This window comes from Protopterus annectens, chromosome 14.part0 (genome assembly GCF_019279795.1).
Source record: "Protopterus annectens isolate FY-2018-M chromosome 14.part0, PAN1.0, whole genome shotgun sequence".
Lineage (NCBI taxonomy): Eukaryota > Metazoa > Chordata > Ceratodontiformes > Protopteridae > Protopterus > Protopterus annectens.
This window is the reverse complement of record NC_056748.1, coordinates 44222100-44243946: the sequence shown is the minus strand read 5'-3', so window position 1 is coordinate 44243946 and position 21847 is coordinate 44222100. Positions and strand designations below refer to the sequence as shown.

General features: G+C 43.4%; 1 protein-coding gene across 1 annotated transcript in view; it reads left to right on the top strand.

Annotated features, from left to right (window-relative positions):
- The window catches only part of LOC122788622 (protein transport protein Sec24A-like), a 198240-nt gene extending 179110 nt beyond the window's left edge, over nucleotides 1-19130 (top strand). The window contains exon 8 of the mRNA XM_044055521.1: nucleotides 19072-19130. Within this exon, the coding sequence (XP_043911456.1) occupies nucleotides 19072-19130 (59 nt within the window). The remainder of the gene's footprint in view (nucleotides 1-19071) is intronic.
- The last annotated feature ends 2717 nt before the right edge of the window (nucleotides 19131-21847 follow it).

The window sequence follows — 21847 nt, the reverse complement described above, 5'->3', positions numbered from 1 at the left end:
GTCCAACCACTTTGGCAATGTGATTGTCAAAGGCGACAGTATGAACAAGTCATGTCCCCAAACCCCTAACAACTCCTACCATATGTAATGGAGTACTACCTATGTGGTAATGTGTGGGCATGTTGTTATTCCCAAAGGGGATGACTATGCAACTAATGGCATTTAGCTGTAGGCCATGGCTCAGGCACCAGTCATCCATCTCTGTGAGAACCTGTTTGAGTATGCATGTGGCAGCTGGAGAGTTGATTATGGTACCCAGTTTGCAGTCAAGTGCAAACATGGTCAGCCATATTCCCCCTGTGGTAGCCTGTACATCAGACAAATATATACTGAACAAGAGAGGTCCCAGGACCGAGCCATGTGGGATGCCACGTGCAACTGGTGTATAGTCAGACATGGCACCTGCAATTCTGACCATGTGGGTGCTATCCCTGATCCAGGTAGCAATCCATCGTGTGAGATATGTGTCCATATTGACGCTGGTGAGCCTATGCATAATGGCCCAGTGGGTTATTGTGTTGAAGGGTTTTGCAAGGTTCAGGTAGGCTGTGTGGACAACCGTCCCTATGTCGATGGACTTGTTAACCGTTTAAAGAATACAAATAGGTTCAAGAGGCAAGATCTGCCCACAACAATGCTGAAATGTGTAGGACACAGTGTCTGTAGGTTCCTGATGTCTATGTGTATGAGTCCCATGACAATATGCTCCATAGCTTTGCATAACAGACTAGTTAGGCTTATAGGGCAATATTGTCTGTGGTCCGTTAAGGCACCAACTCTGTGTAGTGGGACCACTGTCACTGTATGCCATTCCTTGGGTACATATCCTGTAGTAACTCCGATATTGAACAGTGATGTAATGTGAGGGTTACATCTGTCATGAAGCTCGTGTAAGATGCAGGCCAGAACACCATCTGGTCCCATTGATGCTGTGATGTATGCTTTGGGGAGGGCAGCACTCATCTGTTACTGTGTGACGTCAGGGAGGTTACACTCTGTTGGGATGGATAGTTGCTCCTTAGGGGGGATGTGGGGACATCTGCACTGAACCTGTTTGCCAGGATGTTGGCAATGCCAGTGGGTTCAGGGTAAGTTTAGTCAGTATGCAGTAACTAACAGCATATCAGTCAGTGTCAACCCAGGTTCCTGACATAACTGAAGAAGGCTGTGTGATAGTCCTAAGTGTCTGGTGCAATTGTCTGGTAGAAGCGGCCCTTAGAAAAGTTCATGAGTGATCATAGCTGTCTTCTAGTACAGATCACAGATGCCTTCCCCGTCTGGGATTGTGCTCTATCATGTAGTACTTCCTCCTGACATTGTACAGCTTATTAATGGCTGGGGTCTACCAGACAGGTCCCCTGCCATTGGAGGAGTGAGTCCTGTTGTTATTTGGGATAGTACAATCCATGCAGTCCACTAGGTGTCCATAGAATGTGTATGTAAAGGATTCAGCAGTCTGAGCCATATTTGCCACTGTCTCAGGGTCTCTGAAGGATACTACCTTGCTTTGGTGAAGTGAGACGTTGGCTCATGAGAAGTTCACCAAGATTACCCAGGATGGGTGTGTGGAGGGTATATGTATGTCCAGTGAGATACATGTATGCTCTGACCTTACCAATGAGGGGTATATTGCTGGTGTGGAATATAGAGTCCCCATGTTGGTGATGATCAGGTCCAATATGTATTCCCCCTTGTGGCTGTGCTGACTGGTTGTGCCATAGCATATGAGTCTACAAATTGTAGTGACTGTTGGGCGAGGGTGTTGGGGCTTGAGTAGTATCCCCAGTCAATATTTAACCAATGCTACCTTTGTACTGTATTTTTTATATACATGTCCTTTTATATATTGTTAACTTTGTTACTGATCGTGTTTGGAGCTTTTCTCCCCGGGCCTCTACTGAAAATGGACATATATCCAGTTAGACTAGCCCGGTCAACAAATGTAAAATAAAATAAATAAATAAATAATAAATAAATATTTGTGTATTTGAAGTCACCCAATATAATGGTGTTTGTGGAGACCTTCATATTCTCCATAGTTCCCATGAAAGCCGAATGTGGTTCCTGAGTTTGGGAGGGTGGTCTGTAGCAGGCAACAAACTGAAAGGCAGTTTTGCACAATGGTAGTTGTACATGTATGGTCTGTGATGCTTTGTGCAGTGCTACTAACCCGGAGGTGTGTGTATCTGTGATGTATATGGATACTCCCCCTAGTTGTGTTGTCTGTTCCAAGTCTTGTGGTCAGAAAGCATGGTATGAAACATAACCTGGTAGTGCTGGTGTGCATAAGTGAGCCTGAACCAGGTGTCTGTTAGTGCACAGATATCGCTATCCTCCATACTGAGGAGAGTCCTGAGTGGCCGCAATATGAGGGTAACACATCTGGTGTTGAGCAGCATTACCCTTAGTTTCATTTAACCTGTAATGTCTATGGAGGTGGGTTTGTCTTTTGAGCCCTGCTTAAAAAAGGCACTATGGTGGTAGCAAGAGCCTTAGCCAGCATTCGAAAGTCCAAGGGTGACAGGTGCAAGCTGTCCATAGTGAAGCTACGTGGCATGTCAAGCATGTCACCACAGGCTGACAGACACTGTATCCCCTATGAATGACACCAATTTGTTAGCCAACTGTTAAACGTGATATGTTTGTCTGTATACTGTGACATCATAATTGGTGGGTGTAAGATGCTAGACAAGGGCAAGGTCATACTGGCCTGGGCTACATGATCAGAGTGTTCCTCCATGTATCATGTCATGTGGTCCAGGGAGTAACATCTGAGGTTTTACGCACCAGCATGGACAATGATGGTGCCAGTCCTGTACTTGCTTTGGAGTGACCTGACTGCATGTGTTATGCGGCAGATCCTGGCACCCGACAGACAGCCCAAAGTGACTATTCCCTTGTTTGGGCTGGTGAGTGGTACGTCAGTGTGTATGACAATAAGTGTCGCCTATTACAAGTGTATTAGGTGTGTTGTTTAGCCCGAAGGGCAGTGACTGCGTGGCACACTGACATTGTGAACTATGTGATATGTGGGTATTGTAGTGGGGTAGCAGTTGTGTGTGTGTCTGCTTTGGAGGTCTCTGCTGCTTAGGCAGAGTTCATTTACAGCATCCGAGTATGTCTATGTGTGATAATGTGGTTTGAGTGCTGTCACTAGAGGATATGTGAGACTGATATGTGGTGTGTGTGGTTACCTTCACCACCTGATAGACTGTGCCAGTCATGGGTCGAGAGTTCAGCACCCTGTATGTCTATATAGGTGCATCTCACACATATATCTGAGTTTGTCGGGAGGAGGAGAGGGTTGTCTGTGTACATGAGGCAGATGTGACATTTTGTCAACATCACAATATTCACCAGCTGGACTGGAGAGTACAGACGAAACTGACCCCTGGACATGCCAGGATATTATGATGAGATACTCTGTAGCCTGATCACAAAGGATCAGTAGGGTGTTAAGTGTGTAAAAGAGTATAACAGGGATTAGTGCTCAGGTTCATTGGTGTTTTGTAAAGAGTAGCTGAGAAGGAGTCCAGACTGAATCATGACACCTCCTTCAGCTATGTCATAAATAGCAATGTACACCCATATATGTCCTGAGTCAGGGCCAACTGTACCTGACTGACAATGCCGACATCCTGACAGACAGGCCCATATATACATACCCACCTCCCACTGACGATAGTCCATATCATCATACCAGGAGATATCACATGTAGAATGGATGAGCAGCTACCCCCAAAGCCAAAAGCATGGCAGCAAGTGGAATACATTGATTCCCAATATGTGTCATGCATAAACTACAGAACAGATCCTGCACCTGAACAGTCAGCTGAGCCTCACCCCCTACACAAGATGTGGAACCATTGAATGTGTTACAGCAACATATGGCACTCCCAACAAGTGTTGATGCATAACACACCATGGGAAGTACAGTCCAGTATGCCTATGAAGTCTGATCTGCAAGGTCATGGAGTCCATCATGGTTGAAGTCATAAACAGAGCTATTCAAAGCTGACATACACACAACCCTACCAACTGTGGTATGTTCATGTGCGGATCATGGTTCCCAAACATGCTAGACTGTTTGCAAGGCAGTCACCCAGGAAATACATCACTGAACACAGCTACACATGTCTCACATAGACTTTGAATAGCTCTTTATCAACATCCCAGATACATGTAGTATCCACAAAACCAACAAGCTGTGCATAAATATGTGCTGACATATGAAGGAATGTCAATGTGTCCACAGATAGATCACACAAGGTAAGGATTATGAGGTCCTGTTCAAGCTGTTGACACCTGCTGACCCACATGGACCATTCCTGGAATGGCATAAAACAAAGTGTGCACACATCACCACGTCTAGTCTGATGATGTCACCATCCTATAAATACAGCAGGAGAAGGGAAACCAGCCAGTAAAGCAAATAGTGTGCCGTGTTAATGTGTCTCTCTCTAGTATCATAACATAGTTAGGTAGGGGTTTGAATCCAGCAAACGCTGACTGTGTGTGTGTGTGTGGGGGGGGGTGTATGTGTGCAGTTTCCTTTGAGAGGAGTGCCCTTTTTGGAGACTGGGAAAACTCACTAAAAGAGGTACATTCCTCTTTGGAAAGTCTGATGATGTCACCATCCTACAAATACAGCAGGATAAGGGAAACCAACCAGTAAAGCAAATAGCACGCCATGTTAATGCGTCTCTCTCTAGCATCATAACATAGTTAGGTAGGGGTTTGAATCCTGCAAACACTGACTGTGTGTGTGTGTGTCACTGTTGGTCAATGCAGTGTGGGTTTTGGTTTTACTATGGTAGGACATATTATGATTAAAACAGTAAGTGCATTGCACACATCAGGAATCTGCATGGCAAATATATATGTGTACATGTCCCCTCAATCAGTACATAGGTGTGAAGCCTGCATACTACATGAATACATTTGTTTCCATTGACAGGTTGTACCGCTGCTTCTCAGATCATAGGTCACATATGTATGATTGTGATAAGGCCGTCCACTGTTGTGATCTGTGGCCAAGGTCATCTGTGCCACACACACCTATGACAGTTACTAAAGAGTAGTGTGAGTGAGGGTATATGCCTGGGGTATATGTCAGACATGTTCATACACACAACGACTGGCAATAATGGACAGTCTGTATAGGTGTACAACTGCCTTGTGGATATGCATTCAGGCCTCTACTGTCTTATGTGATATACCGAGGGACACATGACATAACACGAAGCTGTATGTACACATTGGTACCCAACATACATGTTGAGGTCTACCATCGATGTGGTACTGATGGGATAGTATGTATAGTAAATGTGGATGACTATGCCATAGCCGGCTTACTGCTATATAGCATGTATCAGACAACAGGTATCTGTCTGTATGATACCCTTGTGTAGGACATGTGTCCCATCCAGGGAATGCATTGTAGGCCAATGCATGCATTTCCAGATGTGGGTGGACACATCCCCAGTGTGTTTGCATGTACCTAAGGGGCCTATATGCCAAACAGGTGTGGTCCCAGGAATGGGTGGCGGTCAATACCACTGGTTAGTGTTAGAGTATAGTACCAGAAGGATCCAACTGTTACTGAGTTCCCTACAACTGTGTGTCATTTGTCAGGACATCATCCAATGATTGCTTATAGTCATGCTGTTGAGGTTGTGTATACTACCAGACTGCAAATCATTGACAGATATTAACAGTATCATCCACAGCATAGTGTCAACCCATGTCATACACACATGTGGACCCATGTTAGTACATAACTGTAGTACAATGCATACTGGCCATTGAAAGTTACTATGAGATGTTAACAATGTGTACAACAGGGTATGCCACATGTCCCATGTGTCCACCATGCACTTACATGCAGACAGTGCGCACCCACCATGTTCACAGATGTACACTTGCTAATCTGTACTGCACACATCACACATGTACTGTCCACTCACTAACACATGCTGGCAACACATTACACTTCAGCCAAGTGGCACACGGGTGGACAATACATACTCAGACCTAACAGTGGTGTAAACAATGCTACATTGACAATCAGAGCTTTGATGCATAATGCCTGCTCAGACATACCTACAAGGATGTCATTACACTTTCCTGTTGACAACTTGCTAATATTGCTACACTGCTATAATGTCACCCTGTGCATCAGCACCATGTTAGCCTGTTCCTGCATCAATGTTACAGATGACAGGAGGCGACACAGGTATCATCATATGCACAGGGTGTGTTGTTGTTTGCCAGAGCCTGACATTGACCCATCCAATCGACATGTCTGTGTGTGTGTGTGTGTGTGTGTGTGTGTGTGTGTGTGTGTGTGTGTGTGTGTGTGTGTGTGAGGGACAACAGTACAGCATGGGCCAACGTTGATGTAATGTGCATGTGTGAGCCCTAGTTGTTTGGTTAATGTGTGTGTGTCTGCATGCACACAGCTCCACCATGTGGCTGCCATATACAGTAGTTTGTGGGACAGCCACAGACTGTACCTGCTAGGCTGTACAGATCACTGTCTCTGGCCATGGACACAGTACCTGTGCCTGGCAGGGGTGCTATGGACAGTATCGGGTAACAACCCCAACTGAGTACTGTCATCAGAGGCAGAGGTATGACGACTGGACCCATGTCCCTGCTGGGACTGGCCAGAGCCACGTGCAAGTGGTCTACTGGGACGGTCAATGGACAGGCCAGCCCCAGCATGACTGGGGCTGGTACTGCCACTATGGGAGTGGCTGTAAACTGTGGCCGTCCACAACCACTGCCAGCTGTTGCTGTTGCTGGCATGCGTCCGCATCGACGTTGCAACTGTCCCGCATGGTCCTTGCTCATGGAAGACATATTGTGGAGGGCATTTACTGTCTCCCCCCAACGTCTATTAATGACCTCGGTGTAATTCCGGATGGCACCGGCAAGGTCATGGATGCTGTCATTGATAACGGTGTAATGGGCCCTCTGTGCCCTAAGTTCTTGTCTGGTGTACCGTTCCATACGTGCCTGAGCCTGCATTATAGCCCGGAACATACTGGACGTTGTAAGACCTGTGAGGGCACGTCTTCCAGGAGCAATATGACCAGCGGTGCTCCCCTGAGAACCCCTGGACGTCCGCCTATGTGGTACCATTCCAGGAATCCGGCTATGGCTGCTGTGAGGGGATGCAAGTGCCATGGGTACCACACTCTCCTGGTCAGTGCCAACTGTTTGCTGTCACTCGCCTATGGCCATTGGTGATGAGGGATGTATTGACAGTATGAGTGTGCACATAGATGGGGTTGAATGCTGTGTACTGTCAATTGGCGGACCAACGACAGACCCTGTCAAACCTTCCTGTGCCAGAATGTCTCATCATCACCACTATTCGTGGCAGTGGCGTCAGGTTCCCTGCTGCTTTCGACCACCCCTAACTCAGCACCTGTGAGAGGAAGACAGGAAACACACTTTACAGTCTGCACATGATGCATGCACACATGCACACATGAAGACATGAACGCATGCACACATGCACACATGAACGCATACACACTTGCACACATGCACACATGAACACATGCACACATGAACACATGCACACATGCCCACATATACACTCCTCACTACAGCACATACACACACACACCAGCAATCCAACACATACTCTATAGTTGGTGAAGGTGGGTGTCAGTATCACAAGGCAAACAGTCACCACACATGTGCCAGCATGCAAAATATGTGTTGCAGAACACCATGCAGTGCAAGTGTAGATGCCCCTATTTCATGGCAGTGTACATGGCTTAGATGCAACTGTGTAGTTGTTCAGTGATTGGCTACACCCTGGAACACAATGTGTACCTGGACACAACATTGCTGTGCAAGTATTATCAGCTCTGCAATGCCCTGTGCACCATCACTCACAGGTATACATGCCATGGCTGCATGCATCATCTGTGTGACACATAGATTTCCATGTCTGAGTACAGTGTCTGTGTCCATAGCAGATAATATTGGTTACAGGTGTAGCACATGCATGCTATGTACACACACGGAATGAGTGGTGTATGTTGAAGTGAAGGAATCCCAATGATCGACATGGCCAGTGTACAGTGGTTATGGTGAGTGTGGGACATATTGCAGATATGTCGGTGCCAGCCATGGCATGGCATACTACACGACTGCAACATTAAACACCACACATACCCAATGTGTGTCATGTGACCTATACACCCACTAGCATTCCAGGACATATATGTGACACTTTGATCGGATGGCGACTGCTGTGCATATTGTGTATACTGGCATATGTAAGCACACACACAACATGCTATGCATATTGTGTATAGGTGCATATGTTTGCACACACACAACATTGAGGTGCACAGCAATGACTGCTATGAGTAGTACTGTGGTCACTGTAACTGCATGGGGTGTAGTACCCTGTGCCATCATCATCATGCATCTTGTGGTCACTCACAGCTATTAATGTGTGCAAGACCACCACCTAGCATGCTGTACCTGAACTGCAGTGCCGTGACTACGTTCACAATTAAACAGCCACTTTGTACATGGGTGTGTGAAGTGCCCAATAGGGAGCATTGTCTAACATGACTGTGTTATGTGTTGAAGAGTGTTGCACAGCCCCATGATAGGCCTCTACCCCTGAGGTACATCATGTGTGTGTGCATGACATGTGGGATACTGAAGTGTGACTTTACAGCGGGTGTGTGGTAATGCCAAATGTAGCATGTTTTCGTGTACTGCGTATGATAAACGTGTTCTGTTGTGTACAGCTGTAGCAACTATGCATATCCAATGTGCACTACAGTGTTGCCACAAATGTGTCTGCTGCTCTGTGCATTGCATGTGATTGAGGCAGCTACTGACTTTACTGAGATGTTTAATGTCTCAGAGCAAACATGCACAGCATGCATTATGAGTAGGTGTGTTACGTGTACATGGCCTACACCTCACCTATGACATGCACATGTCATTACCAATATTAAAGTATTAACACACTCACCAGCATGTATCGTCTGCCCTGCTGTCACATCAGAGGGACCTACAAGAATATGACACAGTTTGTCAGTGGCCACAACTGTGGCATTGCTACTGTGAGTGTTCTAAACTACAGTAGAACAACAATCAACAGTCACAGGTGTACAGATACTATTCCAAATATCAGTACTGCACACAATAGGCAGCACAACTGCTGAACACACAGTACACATCTCACATATGCATATTCTAACAATAGGGCATATTACCTGCATGCTCCATGATCATGCTGGGTGGCTCCGGCCTCCATGATGACACATGTGTGATGCTGTTGCTGCTGTAGGCCAGGAGCCACCACACTTAGGAGCAGCTCCTTCACTCTGGTGAGGGGGGGATGTATGGCCGCCCCACCACCTATGGTAAGCTGTTGTCTATGGATATCAGACGCACGCCGCTGGACATGTCTAATTAAATCACTGCAGTGATGGCTTACCTGCTCATATGTCCGGTTATGCATGCCTATGTCATTTACCCGATGAACAAGATCTTGCCACAGTGCAGTACGCTCATGCTGGTGCTGGCTGGCCCTGGAAAACAGCAGTGTATAGTGCTGCACCAGGCTGTTGTGTATTTCCTGTTCCTCCGCAGCTGTATATGATGGATTACGTTGATGAGCCATAACCCTGAAAGACAATTAAATATGTGTGAGCAAGTCATGTGGCACACTTAACATTATTAAGTACAGATATCACTTAACTGCCATATATAGCATCTGTTTGTCTGTCAGAGGATACACACGTTCAATACCACATATCAGTGCTCAGCCCACAACTGGCTGACAGTGCCTGCCACACTCCATATAACAAACCAGTATACACCAGTACTCGGCACACTGTTTGGGATACAATGCACAACCTCGCCACAGGGGTATATATCAAGCTAATGCATGAAGAAATATGTCATCCAATACAATGAATGTAAAGTACATTTACAGTATTACCAGTAAACCACCCTAGTCGTTGATGCCATACCCCTACCTAACATATGAGGTTGTTAATATAGCTGGCATACTGCTGTAACAGAGTATACATGTTGCTAGGTGCACACACATACCCTGTAACACACATGTGATTGCAGGCATGGTACAGGCATCATTACACACACATCAGACACTCATACAACACACAAATGTATTCCGACACAGATGAGCATTACCTGTGTACCTTACAGTACTGTGTGCCCCTACTTACAGATACCTATGCCTGAGGTATGTAATCTTTGCAGACTACAGGAAACACACAAGACAGTGTTACCAGGGAATGTGAACATACACCATACTGTGCTGTTTAGGCCTACAGCTTCAGATAGTACAACAGTTCATATGTGAGCTGGATTCACCAGCCGTACCACTTACTGAGCACACATGTATTGCTTCAGCCTACAATGGGACACCACAGTCATACACAAGGAACTACGTCACAACATATGCCATCCTACTATGTCTGCATCCCAATAACTGACACATCTTTCTCTGGCATCACACCTAGGACACAAACTACCATGACAGAAACAACCTCACACTAAGCTATCACACCTTTACAGACCTTGTACACATTCACTGTCACACTCATTCCACCTCACATAGCAGGTATTGCACTGAATACATGTGTGTGTGCATTGTGTCATATGTAGGTAATACGCTATTGGCCCTAGGGCCTAGAGCAGCCTAGCCATATGCTACCCTGGCCTTTCACACACATATAATGTGATTTCACTTGCTCCTGTCAACCAGATACACAGAGGTGACTCCCAGGGCATATTACCTATCTCCCAAACAATCATCAGGGGTATGTATGACATCTGCTAATGAGGAGCCTTGTTTGTTAATGCTGGGTGGTTTAGTCCAGAGTATGGCATATTTGTGGATAGGAACCTGTACCTCCAGCATGTGCTGTTTAGTGAGGTGGCAAGGATTAGGACCCTAGGTCATGTAGCCTGGAGGGATTGTGAGGTGTTGACATGGTGGTTGGCCAACTGCTATGGGTGTGACATACCTCTGTATGTCCGGCAGAGGTAACCTCTGGGTGGGCAGTATGCAACGCACACTAGCTGTGGTTTTGTGAGTCAGTCTGTATAGGGCATGTGTTTGAGGGCAGTATTACTCTTTGTGAGGTATGTCTGTGGCCTTTCCACTTGCTGTAGTTGTCATGTGAGGTACATACCACATGGGGCATTGTGATGAGCAGAGGGGAACACTGACCTATATTTCCCTATATGACACACCTTTTGTGATAACACATACCACGTAGACAGATTACAAGACTAGTGTGGCACTGTGATTATCAAAGGGGAGGCTACTGTCCACCTGTGTCCCATATTCCCTTCTGGCACCTTCTGTGTTAGGCAGGCTACCACCTATGTGGTAGTTACTGGGTAAAGTGTTTTGGAATGGGGTATGGCACTGCAGTACCAACACTGGTCTTCAGTCCATGCCTTGGTCAACAGGCACCTGTTGCAGTACGTATGACCCCGTGTCTCCATCTCTCTCTCTATATATATATATGTGTATATACATATATATATATATATATATATATATATATATATATATATATACATATATCTATACATATCTATACATAGCTATAGATATCTATACATATCTATATATATCTATATATATCTATACATATCTATACATATCCATATATATCTATATATATATATATATATATACATATCTATATATATATATATCTATATATATATATCTATATATATCTATATATATCTATATATGTATATATGTATATGTGTGTGAAATATATATATATATATGTATATATATATATCTATATCTATATATATATATATATATATATATATATATATATATATATATATACACATACATGTATACATCCATTGCTGTACATATAGATGCACATATAGGCACATATACTGCCCACCTTTCATGGTGGGGATGTCAATTATGCAACAGTTGTGAGACATACGGTTATGTAATAATATTGCACAGTGTTTTGCAGATTGCATTTTGCTGTCCTCAGGCCGTATAGCTGTAGCAGACCTCACTGCCTGTAGCTCAGTCCCACAGCGTTTAACCACCACATGACAAATACCGGCACTGCTTGCTGTCTGCAATGCCACACACTACAACCTACATACATATGTGCACATAGCAACCTTCAACAACATATATATATGTCCAGCCTTCACTAACAGTTGCAGTATGTCCCTTGCCCTATGCACATGTGCATATACATATAGATACAGACTGCTGCCACATATGGATGATTCACAGTATGTAGAGTACCCTTCAGACACATCATTCGGATGCCAGCAAATACATATCTGTTACATACCTTACCTTTGTATTTCTCACCTCCGTCTGTTGTAGGTGTTGATTTGTTATTTTATTTTTTTTTTTTGGTTTTGGTTTCCTCTGTGTGTTGGTCTTTCTTTTCAGTGTCTGTGTCTTACAGCCTGTTTGTCTCCGTCTTTGTCTGTCTGTCTCTTTCACTCTCTCGCTCTCTCTCTCAGTTGGTGCAATGATATTATTGCATGTGTGGACAGCAAGTACAGGCTGCTTTTCTAGGTATCTGCACATGTGCATGTGATGGCCTCTGCACCAATTGGTGCCCACCATTTAGTAATTGCATGCAGCCTGCTGTGTGGTAATTCCAGTACTCACTGTGATTGCAGGACACTGCTATAAATTGCTAGGTTAGGTAGGTGTAGCCCTTTCAGTTGTGCAAGGTGGGGCCCATGCTTGTTTGCTGTGGACACTGTTGTCTCAGTCAGAAGGTTGGTATATGTCTCATATCTGAAGCTAGGGTTGTAGCCAGTGATATGCATGTTGTACTGAAACCTGACTGTTGCTTCTTCCAGTGCACTCTTCTCATTGTGTAAGTTGACTCACACCTCCTAATGCTAACACTGGATACATGGGAGTATGTACTTTCTTTTCAAATTAGAAAATTAACTGGCATACAACAGTAGTTATTGCAATGTGTTCCTATGGCTTTCCTATTTTCCCTTTGCATTCACTCACTGTAATGCATGATATATTTCTTACAGCACCAAGTTATTGTATATCTGCTGTGGCTTAGTGGTACTTCATGCAGACTGGTGAGTCCAAGGTGTGGGGTTCAAGACTGACAAGGGTATTTTATTTTGCTGCTGAGCAGTACAAGGGCCCTGTCATACACAGTGACTAAGGCACTTTTAAGCAGTTGTAAGCGGGTTTGCACACTGGTGCAAACCCGCTTACTACTGTTTACAAGTGCTTACTCACGCTAACCCCCGCGCTAATTTCTTTGACAGAAAAGTAAATGGGGAGATAGGAATGTGGTGATAAAGGATGCACAAAGAAGGGAAGACAGTAGGAAAACCAGCTCGGGATATACAGGATGGGTGTGGGGAAGGTCCATAGCTGCCCGTTTCTTTACCAGCAACAGCTGTGCATATGCTATACATTAGGTGTGAAATTTGAAACCTTCCACCCCTGAGAGAGGGGTGAGGACATCTAAGTATGTTGTACTACCAATTATGAATATCAGGCACATGTACTGTTTGTGAACTGCTATACTGTCTTTAGTACGTTACTCACTTCTGAACAGTTTGTGGTTTGTTTGTGTTGACATTAGCACAGTCTGCTCAGGACAACTGGACATATTTCAGTACTGTGTATGCCTACCTACACCTTTGGGTGTGCCTGACTACACAGGTATATGGTACTTTCGGGTAGGGGTGCAGAACTGCGGAGAGCATTATTTATTATCGTGTGCTGTTTATCTTGCTGAACATGCAGAGTTGCTGTGTACCTGTTAGTCTATAAAGGCTAGTAGTCTGTCTCAGTAGCTCCCACCTGTGGACATATCCAGATGGTAGACAGAGGTTAGCCTAGTATCCTTTGACTGTGCACCACACCAGTCTTTTCAGTACCTGAACAATGGCATTGTCACAGGTGGTTGCTAGCAGTAAATGGTTACATCCTTTGATATTTCTGTGGTGTACTCCTACATATGGGCATGCTTGTTAAATTCATTCTACAGCTATTTGCTGAGTGTGTAACAGCAGACAAGCTGATATGCCTGTGTGTTTCTAACACTTCCAGGCCTCAGATACTCTCAGGTAAATATTTGAACAGCCTCAGGGAAAGGTACATATAAGTGGAATACATCTGTGATATATTTCAGATATTTTGCTGATGAGACTTTGGGGGATTCAGAGCATATGTATTACTACACCTTTTCTGACGTGCAAGCAGTGTCTACTCTCACTTATTGACATTTTTCATTAAGTGAGATTCCCCTCTTTTCTGCCTACTGTTAGTACATTTCACAGGGAGTCAGAGGGGCACAGCTAACATTTGTTTGCAAATCAGGGACATCCCTGTAAATCAGTCACAGTTGGGAGTTCTGGCCTCTGACCTATTCAAATATGCCAGTGTTTATCCTGCTCTGATACTGTGTGGGGTTTGTAAGGTGCTACTGTAACATTATTCCCTACTAGCATGGCTGGTTCTCTTTTCACAGTCATGTCATGCAATTCCACAACACTTGCTGGTTAAGGGCCACAGAACAAGTTTGTGTTATGCCATTCCTATTCTCCCTTTACATTCACTCATTGTAATGCATGATATATTTCTTTCAGCACCACATTACTGTATATCTGCTGTGGCTTAGTGGTACTTCATGCAGTCTTGTGAGTCCAAGGTCTGGGGTTCGAGATTGGCAGAGGTATTTTCTTTTGTTGCTGAGTAGAACAAGGGCCCTGCCATAGAGTGACTAAGGCACTTTTAAGCAGTTGTAAGCGGGTTTGTGCGGGTTTGCGCAATGCTTAGCTAAGCGTACACATGCGCACACTCGCTTAAACCTGCTTACTACTGCTTAAAAGTGCTTACTCCCACTAACCCCTGTGCTAATTTCTTTTAAAGAAAAGAAAATGGGGAGATAGGAAAGTGGTGAAAAAGGGGGCACAAAGAGGGACACACAGTAGGTAAACAAGCTCGGATGTGCAGGACGGGTGTAGGGAAGGTCCATAGCTGCCCATTTCTTTAACAGCAACAGCTGTGCATATACAATGAATTTGGAGTGAAATTTGAAACCTTCCACCCCTGGGAGAGGGGTGAGGACAACAAAGTATGCTGTACTGCCAATTCTAATTATCAGCTTACATGTTTGTCCGATGGACATGTGTGCGAAATAGGCAGCTATGTATGGGGCGTAATTTTTTTGTGGGTACAGATTGCCCTTTTTTTTTTTTTTTTTTCAGGTGAGAGTGGGAAGTGAGGTAGAGGAAGTAGGTATATCTGGAGAGGTAGGTTGGGAAGGTAAACAGACAAGACAGACAAGACACATACAGGGGTGGTGTATAACACATGGGGTGGGTGAACACAATTGACGAGGTCGGATGTTTGGAAATCGCAAGCCCATGAGCCCACAGATGGTAACAATGGAACTGAGATCCCCACCCATGGGCAGTCACCACTGAACCTTCACAGCCCCGAGGGTGGCTGTGCTGGGGGCTGCGTAGGATGGGCAGGCTCACCCGTGAGAAGCGCCACTCTCGCCTCAAGCTGGCGTAGGGGATCAGCGACTGAACGCTGGATCTCCCTATGCACCACAGCCCGGACCCTTTGAAAGGTGACAGGTTGCCCTTCTCCGCCCATGCTTGCACGGGGGGATGAGCCCCATCCCCTGCAGCACTTCCACCCAAAGGTGGCACAGGACCAACGGAGGAGGGGGGCCCGGGCTGGGCACCGGACCTGCTGGTGCCAGGTGCACTCGCCGGCTGAGGAGGGACAGGTGAGTCCGCTGGGACCGGCCTTCCCATACCTTTTGTGATTAGGTGTGTTTAATTACAACATAAGCAAAACACCATTCCAGATTAGTTGCAACAGCATGCAATAATATTCCCATTAACCCAACACACCAAGGGTACAACAGTTGAACAGCAAGCATAACACATGCATATATTGAACCACAGTGGTTATTCCAACAGCATGCAGGGATGTTTGGTAGCAACAGGCCACAATGATTGTGGTGTTTAAACAGGGCACATGCATCAACGTGAATGCAAATATTTATAGAACAATATGTCCCAACAAATATTTAAGATTACACATACCCATTGAGGTGTGGAATTGCATGGTTTATGCACATACAGTAGGGTGTATAAAAAATCTCGATTAACATCTTATAATGACCTTTTAGTCTACACTACATTCCTAGTGACTGCAAGTGTATATCCCCTACCTGTATTATTACACTTGCCACCATACATTAGGTTGTGTAATGGGTTTGGCTAGTTCAATATAAGCCTGACCTATATCTGACATACTAACTGTCCAGGATGCAGATGTTACTGCTACATATTTCTTGATTGTATTTCTATTTCTTTATCTACATATCTGGGATGTTTTCACATGACATTTTCACTTCGATTTGTACAGAACCCTGCATTTCTTGACACACACTCACATTTCTGGGGAAAAAATAACATGCTACACATGTGCCAGGTTTACTTATTCATGTCAGCCAGTAACTGCCTGATGTGGACTGTATATATGTTTCACAGCTACTAGTACTTCCATCACCCACTGTATATGGGACTGCACAACTCTGGGTTGCCAGCACCTTTTCAAACAGTACTGTTTGTATACTGCAAGGGTACAACAACATTTCAGACTCTGTGACACAGACACACTCTGGGTTTTAGACCTTTATTAATGACATTACACACTTTTCCACAAGCTCACTCCTTTATTTTTTTTAACGGTGTATATGGCAGACATGTTCAAGACATATTATACCTTTATTAATAGGTTAGAACAATCTTTTTTCATGCTCTCTCCCATATTTTATATAACAATACATGCAGAATAATCACTAACCTGCCTGGTGGTGCAGCCTTAGCAGCCTATCAGCACAGGCTTGCTGATTCATAGCACGGTCACCTGCAGCTGTAAAGTAAATGAAGGGATATTGAGACATACCTATCTGTTATACATACTCCATTATCAATTCTTACATACTGCATTCCATGGCTACCTACTCAGTTGTGGGGCATCCCACATCCCACGGGCCTCCTGTATCCATTGGTTCAGGTGGTCCTGCTTTCATCTCTTCAGGTCTGCATGGTGGTGACGGACCTGCTCACCAGTCCGAGGAACGCCTGTGGCACTGGTGAAGTCACGAGCTAACTGGTTCCAAGCCTCTGCCTTGTACTCTGTCCCTTGGAACTGGCCCTGCAGGAGTCTTGACTCATGACGGTGGACAAGGAGCCAAACCATGTATTTGGACTCCTCGATGCCCCAACGTTGCGCTCGGAAGCGTGTTCCCTCTCCAACACCAGACATTCTAACTGCAGATGTGAGCTACAATCAGTTATGGCTTGTATTCTCGCCTGTGGGGCTTAAATATGCCGCATTTCCCACACTTTTTTTGTGATTGGCTGTTTTGTAAAATTCTCAGCTGGCTGCAGACCTGCTTAGTAATGGTTAAACTACCATTCGTAAGTATATGTATGTTAATAGTGGCTGTTTCCCCTATGTTGCCATGGCTTAGTGGCTCTGTACTTTGCTTCTGATGCACAGAGTCCTGGGTTTGAACCTTGTCATTCATTTTATTTTCATACTATCCAGACAGGCTAGGGGGTGTGGCTGCATTTAAGCAACTTTGCTCTACGTTGCTCCTCGGTGCCCTACAGTGCCCTGGTTGGCGCGGTGCGCACGTCCGCACAAACACATTGCACTGGGTAAAGCGCCATTGAACTATGGGCAACTCTATTGCGCTGGGTAAAGTGCTATGAAACTATGGGCAACTCTATTGCACTGGGTAAAGCGCTATGAAACTATGGGCAACTCTACTGCGCTGGGTAAAGCGCTATGAAACTATGGGCAACTCTAGTGCACTGGATGATGCTGCTTAACTGCAGGCAATTTTATATCAGGATCCTTTAAAATATTTATTTTGTTCACTGATACATTGGCCATTTCACTGCTTTTTAGTAATGTTTAAACATATTTGTTAGGTATTATTTCATATACTGATTTAAGAAATAAATAGGAAGGGGAGTGGTGGGACTCGAACCGTGAATGCCTCTTCTTTGTGCGAACGCTCTACCATAACGCTATTTGGTGTGATTTGCATTAACATTCTTTCTTATGCTCTTCCATGTCAGAATTGCTAACTCTAGCTAAACAATGGGCACACCCGCGCACACACGCGCAAATATGGGCAGCTATTTTGGGGATTTAAAAAAATATATTTAATGTTTTGCGTTTTGGAACTATGATAGAGGTTTACAATATCAGGGAGTGTGGTGTTGAGTGCAGGGACATTTGAGCGGACTCGCTCTTGTGTGTGTGCTTTGTTTAGTTTTCAAACACTTGCAGGGGCGTGGACATTTAGACTGCTCGGCAGTCGGACACGTCCCCTGCTTTCTTACACGGTCCGTGTAAGACTTACGGTTGAGTCAGCGTGCCCTCATGCATATTCATGGCACACTGATGTCATACCGTTCAACTGCAGCCTCCGAGTAAGACGTATTAAGTCTTACACGGAGGATTCGTGAATCCGGGGGGTAGAGTATATAATGTAGTTAAGAACTTATGTAAGGTGTAATTAGCAGTATTTGTACTTTAAAGGTTTATAGGAGGGCTGAGGTCTGGCAAATTATGTAGTGGATGTGGGAAAGTAGTTTGGTGTTGAGTCTTTTGATTGCAGTTTGATAATTGTAGGTGGGGGATTTAATTGAATGTGGAGGAGTGTGATTGGTGTTTGAGGTTGTGGGTGGAGTGTATGCAGGTATAGAAGTAGGAGTAGTGGGGATGGGTGGGAAAGGAGTTTGGGTAGGGGAGCAGAGTGAGCCCAAGCAGAGCAAGAGAGAATGGAGCAGGTTAAGCTGCCGAGGCAACTACAAAGAAAAGAAACAATCAGTAAGTACCTTGAGATCTGTGCTACAGGTTAGATTAGTAAGTAATGCCTAAAGTATGCTGTAGTGGAATGCTTGGTGTAAATAATTGAAATACATTATGTTTCATTATATCTTTAGGACAATGTTATAGTGTCACAGTGGTAGCAGCTAGTGAGAAGAAGAGGTTAGCTCAATGATTTAAATTTAGGGGTATTACTGGCTAGGCATTTATTAACATATTTTGATAGAGAATCTGCTGCAGGAGCAACAGTGTCAGGAGGGGTAAAAAAATGAAATGTGCATGCTATGGTGATGTACAAAGAGTCCTTGGGCAGTACTTGTTATAATACAGTTATGTTGCAGATCTTGTTAAGATAAAACATACATTGTTAAGTCTGAGAAACCCATGCTTTAGCAAGTGCTAGTCAAACTGCTGACTCTGACCCCTTGTAGCTGCTGGGTTTCTTTTACAATTGGGGCTGTTTTGATGGTTTGATGAATAAAGAGATCTAGAATAAAAAGGAGGGAAGAGATGTGAGATAGGAAAAGTCTTGACAATAAAGGAAGGGATGAGGAGAGTGAGAATAACTAAGAAGCTTTGAAAGGGCTATTTGCAAGAGCAAGCAAGGAATAAATATAGCAGGAGGATAAAATGAGTTGTGAAGAGAAGTTAAAAACATTAAGAGTGCACATGTAACATTCTATAATTAGGAGAAAATACAAACATTGCTGTAAAATTCAGACCAGAATGAACAGTTCACTACAAAAAATACAGGTTTTGCTGTACAATTTGGAACCTAATAAAAGGTTCACTACAATTGCTGACAATTACACTATTATAGTATTGAAACAGTGAAATAAGGCTTGCAGGTATTATAGGGTTATTTCATGGTCATAACATCACACAAATGCCACAAATGTGTCTGTTAGAATAGTCGTTATCAATACCAACCACAAACAGCTATGACTATGGGTAACTATGACTATATTATCCTATGTATAGAAGGTATATTAGGTATTCACTGGCTACTATTAACATGTATGCCACAAGTGTGTCTGTTAGAATAGTTGCTATCAATACAAACCACAAACAGCTATGACTGTGGGTAACTATGACTATATTATCCTATGTATAGAAGGTATATTTGGTATTCACTAGTTAGTATTAACATTAGTATCTCAAGCATGCCACAAGTGGATTTTAAGGGTAGTCGCTACAATTGCTAGCTAAAAACACCATAGCAGTGGCTAATATAGCCTATACAGGTGCATATAACCTTTTTGTTGGTATAAACTGTACTGTAAACCATGAAGATATCACAAGTTAGTTGTTTATGGGAGGTGCTCAGCTATTTACAGCTAAAAATAATATATACCCGAATAGAAAAACCTTGGAAAAGCATCTAGTTATTTAACCTAAGGTAGCTGCAAGTATAAAACTAACCACGGAAAAAATGTTTCAGGGGGCCACTAGCCAATTAACAAATGTACATTGTTAATGTAAAATTAACAATGTACCTTCAGACTTCAGCATATAAGCTACGTATTTTCACTCCAATAATTATTTAGTAGCTCCAACACAATAAATGATTTTTATGTTTCTCTTCAACAGCACATACATTTTTGAACACACTTGTGTTTCTTTTACTACAACTTTGCCAAATAATATTTCTACCACAGCTTCAACAAAATGAATTCAATGCAAGGCGCATTCTTCTGTCATATATATAGCCACGCGTAGTAACTGAGGCTTCCTGTGTACCTCATGGCTCCCTTTCTCATCACCACTACCGTATTATAAAATTTCACTTTATTTCTTATTTTCACTATTTTTATTTTGCTATTATTTTATCATTTTGCACCCTTAAATTTCCTTACCCACTATCTTTAACATTGCAGTTGTGACTTCTCTTGCTCTGCTTACTTCCACAACTTTTAGTAAGGTTAGTTCTGCTTCGCTTTTCTTAGCCTGAATTTTGTAGGATAATTTCTTATACCACAAGCAATTGTATCTCTTGCTAATGAATCATGAAGCTGAACAAAGTAAGTCTTTGGTTGGATTCTTTTCCTCAGTAACATAAACACCTGTAGCCTCTGTAGAACCTTGTGCCCTTGGACAGAATGAATGTTGAATAAATGTCAAGTTATTTCTAGGCCTAATTCGTGAACTTCTCTGTAATTATTCCTAAATTATCTTTCTCCTCTTCATAAATGATAAAAGTATTAAACACTTCTAAGCTACTCTGTTCATAGCATGGAATAAATCATGTTTCAGAATCCAAAATTCAGTTTTTTCTGCCAAATGCCATGCAGCACCCAAATTCTTTGTGGTTGCATCCACACCATTTTCTAACTGAATATTAGACATTTCTTTACTACTAAACAGATAAAATCATATATAAATATATATATTCCTTCACTTCTATGTGTAAATTTTTGAATTTTGATACTATGTAATATTTATTTATTTTATTTATTATTTATTTATTTATTTACATTTGTTGCCTGGGAAAATCCGACTGGACACAGGACCTTTTTCAGCGGAGGCCAGGGGAGAAAAGGTCCTTAATAAAAACAACAATTAAAAACAACAATTAATTACAAGTTACAATAAGTATAGGTAGGTTTTATTTAACAATAGTAGTAAACAGTTACAGTTTGGATGACTGATGGGATGTTCAGTAAACAACACACATGCTGTGGATGTGCTTCCACTCTTCTATTTATTCTGACTCCTACTACAAAACAGTGTACCAGATGAAACACAAAGTCATGGAGCTAGTATTAGCATACTTAAAGGTATATACTCCATATGCTGTATCCATCCTGACGGATGAATAGCAGACAATGCAGGAATGCTCACATATTAGCACAAATAGTGTAGGCAGGCTCAAGAATGTACAGCAGACTGTGT